Raw genomic sequence first — 8430 nt, 5'->3', positions numbered from 1 at the left:
CATTTAACAAGTACATATATATATATATATATATATATACATGTTGCAAGACGATTCATCGTTCGCGTCAGACGTAAGAGACATGTGCCATTATACATGAATAAATATGCGTAATACTTCTAGGTTTAGTAGGCAGTATGCGGTTACATTGAGTCAACCACCCGACTGTTATGGAATGTGATGTTTAATATAAAGTTTGTGAAACGGCTTTGCGGTGTTCCTCCACATTTTTGTGAAATTAGAAGAAGTTGGCCTTTCTCTGCAATAGCCCGAAAGAAACCAATTACAAATAAACGGCTTCTAAGCGGGATGTTCCCTCAGTTAGTAGTAAAATGTCTTCAAATACACGTTTCTAATCATTTTACTCCACAAATAACACTGAGCTGATTATGGTTGCGCAGTCATGATTTAGTTTCATCCGACAAAAAAGTGCTGCTGCATATGCTGCACTGTGTCACGGGTTCGTTGACAACGGCCTCGTTATGGAGGATGGTTTTATAAACTTGCGCCTTCCTAAAGCACCGGCATAGGTGTCTCACCTATTGCTAAATTCTTTGGTATTTATGGTAGTTAACTTAATCAAAAATTGTCAGAAGCCCCTTGGGATATCCAAATGTTTGCGCATGCCCAGAATTACCGAAATATAACTGACATGCTTTGTCCACACAGATCAATAGACAGTCAAGCCCAAAAGCGCTGAGTTGCCCTCTTCTTAAATGCCCCGGATTCATAGGAATGGAACTGTGTTATTTATTGAAGATCTTCACAAGCAGCACTAATTCTGCCAATGATGAAGTGGGGTAAAGGGACACGTAATTTGGCATTCTGACTACACGCTGGTTGCGAAACTGCCAAACATTTATGTGTGTTTTTCCCGCATATATTTCTGTCACAAGCTTTGAAGTCATCAACGGGTACACGTAAACACGGTAAACTAAATTTTATTCATGCCAGAATGAAACAGTGATTCCAATGTTACTCGAAATACATCCTGAGCAGCTTCTCGTTCTTCACCGATTATGCCTTTTGGGAGAATCACCGTTGTTGTTTGTTTAATTGTTGCTGTTTTCGGACTCGCTTATTTAGTAGAATTTAGCAAAAATTTAAGATAATCAGAAGGGATACAAATCCACAGAAAATGTTTGGGAGTCAGCTAAAAAACTGACCTTGATAATAGTGGTGATAATAGTGGTGATAAATGACCATCTGCCATAGGTTTGATGTGATCCACCGTGATACAAGTTGCATGCATCCAAACAAATGCGATCAATATTTTCACACTTCGGGGTCATCCGAGACACCATAAAATGGAGTGAACCGAACGACATTTCCGTACTTTTTTAGATTTCAGAGCAAGATTAAGCATGGAACCTCGCGTTATGCTTATTACTCTTGTCTTCTGTAGGCCATGAATCCGTTGGAGGAAAAATTTATGCATAATTTGACGTTACTTAAATGTGGTAATCACTAACCTTTTTAGTTGAAAGAGTGATGACATGGAGTTTGCAATTTGTGATGCGTGTATACGTAAGTAGTACAAATCATTCCACGTGTATCGAGCATTTCGTAAGCCAGCACGGCTTCATGAACTCCCGCAGAATTAGAACGTCGGTTTTTCCGTAGGATACGGCTGCAAGTCATCTGTAATTTTAGTCCATAGTGCCGGAATGCTTATTGTTATCACGACGGCGACAACCACGTTTATAACTTTTTCAACAAAATTAGAAAGATGGAACTTTCGGCAATCATGTTCTTTTAAACTCCATTTGTATTTGCGTGTTACAATGGGAAAATTGACATTAGTACTTCCATATTGATGTGTTGAATTCGCTGAAGCGTGGAAGCAAGTTGTCAAATGTTGATGGCTATTGAGTCTATGTCCTTGGAAATCTGCAAAGATGCTTAAATTTTCTACGGAACTAAAGCACAAATATATGCGCAAATCCACGTGAACGGTTCCACTTAGGGCTGAATGCACGCTAGTATGAAGAGTTGAACCCAGCTATTAAGCCTTGCTGCAAAAATGCACATTTTTCACCTATCATCCATGGCAGCCATAATGATCTTTATAGCTATAGCTTGTTATTGTTCGTTGGATTTCCGTCAACTAAATTGTGGAACGCCTTAAGAGTCACATGAGACACTATTTTCGACAAGTGCCACCAGCTACCGGCTACAGTGTTTCTGGTCAAGATTGGTGTGCGTGCCATTGTAAGCTCACATGTACGAACTATGTCGCACGCATTTCTCGCGGGCAATTCCCTAGTACGTTCAAGTTAGTTCAGCTCTCGTGTTCTTTACCGCTGTTGCATTATCCATCTGGTCTGCGACAGACCTGTTCACCGCGCTTTCGGCCCTCATTACGGTATTCAATGAATATGTAATTATCACTTAAATATATTTCTATCATTCCTCAAAACTGGTATGAAAAGCCTGGGATTTTGATAAACGGAGGCCCGTGTGGAGGTTCGGCACGCGATAAGTAGTGAGATTTAGCGATCCACATTTTGAAAAAGTGACTTGACATAATTTGCCGAATAAAAACTAGGCGTTCCGTGAAGCCTCGGCATGCACGTTTTGGTCAACCTGTTTGAATCTACCATTCATTTATTTAGCAAATGGTCATAAACGGTAACCCATGACCAATATAAGAGTCACCATTCATCCTGATTATGCGATATGTTCCAACTAGCACACTCAACCAAAAACGCAACAAAATAATCGCTGATAAAATCAACATCGTGCTAAAAACGGTCAAAATTTGGAACAAACTTGCTTCAATTTGTAAAACCAAATCGACAAAATGCATTTGCCTTGAAACACAGACGCAATTTATTTTAGAAATGCATTAAAAAAAACAAAAGTCGGCAGTGTGAGTAAGGAAACCTGTAGTGCACTTACGGTTGAAATGTATGGGGAATACCCATACACAACCGTCCTGCGTACAACTGAGGACGCTTTCACAATCATACAGACATTCTCTAAATCATATTTCGCATTACAGTTGCGGAACTAGACCAAATAGATGTGTGTCGCGATAAGTTGGTGATCTCGGTGACTGTAATTTTTTACTGATGACAATGGTACATATTTTCTTGGTCCCTATTCCGCTATTACCATTGATCAGATGTATGCAGACAAATTTTCGAAATCACAATTTATTTTTTATATATGTGTATATAGTTTTGTGACTTAAATTAATGTATAGGACGCGTAATCAACATTTGAATCAGAAAATCCGGCGGGAGTTGGACTCGGAAATCCAACCTGCAAAAGTACATGTTCATTTGGATTATTTATCGGTCGGTTGGTTTGTTCAATCTGTACTTTTTGTACCTCTTCATTTTACGCGGTAAACTGCTGTAAACTGGCTCTCAATCGCTGCATTGGTGAGTTTCGTTGGGTCCACCACTGCATAAATGATGAACCACACACAGTTATCTATGGAATCCTGAACTGCCACGGAGGCTTTAGTTATCTTCAGTGGTCGATTTCAGGAAAACGTATGGCATTTTAATGTGAAAATAGTATCTTTGAACTTATACAAATATGTGATTATTACAAAATGTAGCCCGTTGTGGTGACACCGATCGAAATTGCTTAGATAAATTTTTGTCAGTAGCATTTACGCTGAGCTAGGTCACGGACCGTTCTTTCAATTTTGTGCCAACGTATATGCTCGATAAATATGACTGTGCTGTGGCACATTTCCGAATAGCATGAAATAATGATTGTTTCTCGAAACTTTACTGATTCGTTTAGTTTGAACATGGATTTCACGAACGCTCCGGGCAATACGTTGCGCTTCTGACGAGCAATCCACCAAATGAAGAATTATAAATTTTTGATGCGCATTCAGGCATGATATTTTAATGGAAGTACTAATAAACGATGCACAAATTTTGCCCGTGCAAACGATGCTTATGCTTTGCATCCCAAAAACTTCAATTTTTCGAGAGTTGCAACCACTATAGTATTTGAATGCTCATGTACCGTTTTATTATATGGCTCTCTTTTGGAGTCGATTCACATTTCGGAAGATTGGTCGCTTCCTTCGGAGTGCGGGTGACGCCAGATCGGATAGGGAAAACTCCGAATAAAAGTCCTCAGACTGTTTAGTAATTCAACCAATTTTAGTGAAACAACTCGGATGTTGTTTGGCTACGCGAATCCGGAAGCAATATACCAACCACAAATTGGCCTCAATGACAGAAAAAGGGATTCATAGATGGATATATCCGAATTGCCCGTTTTAACTTCACATTATATTTTAGTGTCATGCATCGCAAACGTTTGTGCGGAGATCTGTGAGACTTCCATTAAGCAGTCATCAAAGAGCCTCAGCTTGGATGCTTCTACGCACATGGGCCCAAAAATTAGCGCGTGTTTCGTCTTCGGCAATGTGGATGTGCACCTAATTATAATGCTGTATTTCAGAAATGTGCCGTGACAAGACCATTTAACCATGTGAGATATTTCGGTTATTTCCATTTACTACGGGCATGTTTGCTTGTCAGAAGAGTTTATCTACCAACACCCCATATAGCGTAGTAGAATGCTATCCAGAATCTACATTCATATCCCAAATGCACCAACACTCGTGATGAAAATTGACCTGTTTCACTTTGCTTAACACATAAATGAAAGATAACCAGTTATTATCCTCCCCCTAGGAAACTAAACGAGCATTCTTGTTTCTTTACCTTTGATGTAAAAGAAATAAACCTTTGCAGGACTTTTGTAGCTTTTTAGTGTGCAGAGACATAGATTCCACATTAGACCAAAGCGAAATTGATAAACTCATCACGTGTACAACAAAACACCACACTGTTCGATATTTTCTTGTAGAACATTACATAAATCGTGCTGGACTTTGGATCAATCATAGACTCGACTGTATAAAAAATATGGTATAAGGAACAGGAAGCTGTCTCCATGAATTCACACTGCCCATTCGCTGTAAAAAGTGCCTTGAAACAAAATGCTTTTGTTAGCTCCCAGAGAAACAACCTTTTTGAGAAAACGACATCTAGGGGCTACTTTTCTTCGTGGCGTTCACCGCCCCCATCTTTTCTTGGGCGTCACCCAAGCTCAGGGGGCGAGTGTAAGGACTGTGCTCAACGGTTTGACAGGGCATCAAAAACAGGTTCCAAACATACTGGAGAATATTCACAAAGACCATTTCTGCCCTGGTGTTCTAACAAAACTTTAAAGCACTAGGTGCCACTGAGATTCACGCGGTGGAACAGCGCCCACTCTATGCAGTGAGCAGGAGTTAGATTGTGGCGTCTGATAACACGATAATCCACAAGAGCTCCATTACAACAGGGATCATACGGTGTGGAAAAATAGGCAAATTAGATTTCCTTCGGATTAAAAGTGGTGCACTCCTTTGGTTAATGCATGTGCATGACATGTGCCTCCAAACCAAACCACATTTCACCGGTAATGCACCCCTTTCGGTCAGTTAGATTTGATTGCCTCACAAAGGCTCATTGCCGAGATCTTAAACGCTATTTCATATACATACGAAAAAGTAATTGTCACTAGCGTCTTTGAGGCAAATGCTTCAATCTTAGGTGACTGTCATTAGCCATGTGTACAAACGTTTAACTATTGAGGCGCGACGATAGATTTCAATAGCCACTGGAGCGCCAGTTTCGGAGCCTTTTGCATTGCTACTTTATTATAACCTTTCCGAAAAAAAAGGATATGCGTTCATTTTCCGTCAATCAGTTCGTACAAATCATGATAAGACGAGACAATATAAGACCACATATTTAACCTCAAGGATGTAAGTTTGAACAAAATCAACCAAAACACATTTTAGGCACCTGCCCAGCACTTTTTGATAACTGTGTTTTCATTGATTATTTTCCTAAAAGCCAAAACGTGAGTTGCGGCTTAGACCGTTATCTGTTACCGCTCAACGGTAACTAAATGTTCCGTCTGCGCTATGCCAAATTGCTCAAGAGTTCTCGGTGCATCTAAAAGCGCAACTTAAGCTCTTGATTGAAAGCCTCAGGATACGCATATAATGATACTCACGTTTGAAAGATTGCTTACAAAATCCAGCCTTTAAACTCCTAAGATTATTCATTTTCGGTTTTGTTCGACCAATGAATGTCGTCATGTATGATGAAGACGCGTTGGCTGGAACAATCAGGTTCTACGAAAAATGTCGCGTAACTTATCGTGTTTGCACAGGAGGCTCCCCTGGAAATGGCGCATAAACTTTGTCGGAGATAAAATGGCAAACTTTGTTTACAGCCTTTGTTGTGACTTTCACTGCAAACCATAATTACCACCACCAGAAACATGTCGCCAACCTGGAGCATATGCGCAATCAGCGCTCGGCGCTTCGTGAACCATAAAAACATGCATCACAATTGCTTTTACGTTGTGTTCACCGAGTGTAACTCATCGGTGATCTGTTATCATTAAAAATCAATAGAATACCGTTTTTCAGACTTTATTTTGGTGCATAATTTGCACTGTTCAAATGCATGGGCAGCACATACTTCATAGATTCACCTGGACATAGAATGCAACTGCAAGTTCCGCAAGGCTTTCGAAAATATTTTGTCATTACAACTTTCAGAAACCATACTTTCGCGGGTGTTAGAAAACCATAAAAGCTATTGAGGAATAACTTTACCAGCAGGCACTAGTAATCACAGCCTTGCGCAAAAAGCTCGAAAAAATGGCGATTGCCTAGAAATCTGCCTAAGTCTGAAATGATGCCTCTTGGGTAGCGGAAAATATTCTACTTTAATACCGATTTGATAATCACACTGTGGTAGGAATTTTACTCCGAAATGTTGAACGAAAGTTGTTGGCTTCCTATGGAGAAATTTTATCTGCCAATATTGATCGAGTTTGTGAACACATGTGATTCCATAAAAGTATCATCTACACGTGTGCTGTCGCCATTTTGTGACTGGGTTTTCTCTATAATAACTCGTTGGCTATTCAACTGAACAATTTGCATCATTCACTGTTGCGATCCGATCCATGAATCTGAAGAATCGAGATCATACCTTCCGCCGTCCAGGTTTGTGGCATTCCGATGTTTGGATTAGTAGAGATAATCAATTAAAATTTTATTATTCAAAACTATATATCACACGACACTAGTACTCCAAGGTTAACTGCGGTATTTTGAATTTGTTTTCTACTTGTGACTTGTCATGAAAAAATCTATAAAAATTGTTACAAATTGTTACGAACACTGAGAGAAATGGCGATACAACTGCCATATAAACATGACGACTGGCATTTGAAACTTCATCAATTCCACGAGATATTTTACAAGCCAATGACCTTAAAAGGTTGTGATGCCCATCAGTTAGCTCTCATAGCGTTGATGGGAAAGACGCTTAACGGGCGTCCATCTTTTGTGTATTGATGAACTGGTAACACTAGATGTTGCACCTGCTCGGTCGCGTGCTGCGCGTGCTGCTGTATCGGTGATACTACTGATAGGAAGACATAGGTATTATCTTGTGAATTCGTCTGGCGTTTCTCCGGGGGAACACCTATTGCGGACTTTGTAGGGTGGCTTTGTAACGTTTGCCTGGAGTTAGGCAACAGTCAACGAATATCCACGAATGTTTATGAAGACGCGTTTAAGTGGAGATGGATGTTTAGTATTGTAAACGCGATGCAGATGAGAGGTTTGCTTCCTGTCCATTATTCTGTAGTTGATCAGTTGGAATTTTCCAATAAATAACGCCAAGGAGGATAAGCATGAATACCTCGTGGCCACAATATATTGAGAATGTTGATGTTTCAGTCTTCATACAGGAATTTGAGATGGTTTCGGAAGTTTCTGGACTGGTCAAGATCGGGGTAATTTTGCGGCGTTGACTACCCCACTCAAGGGCCGGGCGAAGGTGGCCCTGAATGACGCCAGAAGAGACCTTCGGAAGATAGACTACACCGACACGAATGGATGATTTGCCATGGAGTTCGACACACAGGCATACCGCCAGGTTCAAGACAACCAGGATGGCACCTGGATCGAAATATATTCACCGCCGGCTTGAAGCAGTTGTTGCATCGCGCTTTACCGGGACTGGACTGAGTTTCGCGCCACCAGTTGCTTTCCGAACAATTCGTTAAATGCATGCATTCCGAGGTTTGTGCCCATTTGCGGTTGACGCGAACAATTGACCTGTTGAATGTGGAGGAGCTGATGCGTCTGGCCCATGAACTGTCCGAGGCACCACTGTCCAGGTTACCGCCACATGCGAAGAGGAATGGTTCAACAATGGAGGATTCGCAGACCAGAGTGGACCAACTTGCCAAACAGCTTGCAGCCGTGAGGATGGAATCGCGGAAGCACGCTTTATCGAGCCAGTGCATCATGCATGGCCACTAGAATAATCAGTGTCCCCGGCCCGATCACTTGTACATAATAAAAATTTT

General features: G+C 40.8%; 1 protein-coding gene across 1 annotated transcript in view; it reads left to right on the top strand.

Annotated features, from left to right (window-relative positions):
* Positions 1–7869, top strand: part of T265_03725 (hypothetical protein) — a gene marked incomplete at both ends in the record, with an annotated part of 10530 nt that extends 2661 nt beyond the window's left edge. The window contains one exon of the mRNA XM_009168272.1: positions 7807–7869. Coding sequence (XP_009166536.1) covers positions 7807–7869 — 63 coding nt within the window. The remainder of the gene's footprint in view (positions 1–7806) is intronic.
* Positions 7870–8430: the final 561 nt, after the last annotated feature.

Source organism: Opisthorchis viverrini (assembly GCF_000715545.1).
Source record: "Opisthorchis viverrini unplaced genomic scaffold opera_v5_54, whole genome shotgun sequence".
In the NCBI taxonomy this organism is placed as follows: domain Eukaryota; kingdom Metazoa; phylum Platyhelminthes; class Trematoda; order Opisthorchiida; family Opisthorchiidae; genus Opisthorchis; species Opisthorchis viverrini.
This window is presented reverse-complemented; position numbering and strand designations above follow the sequence as displayed.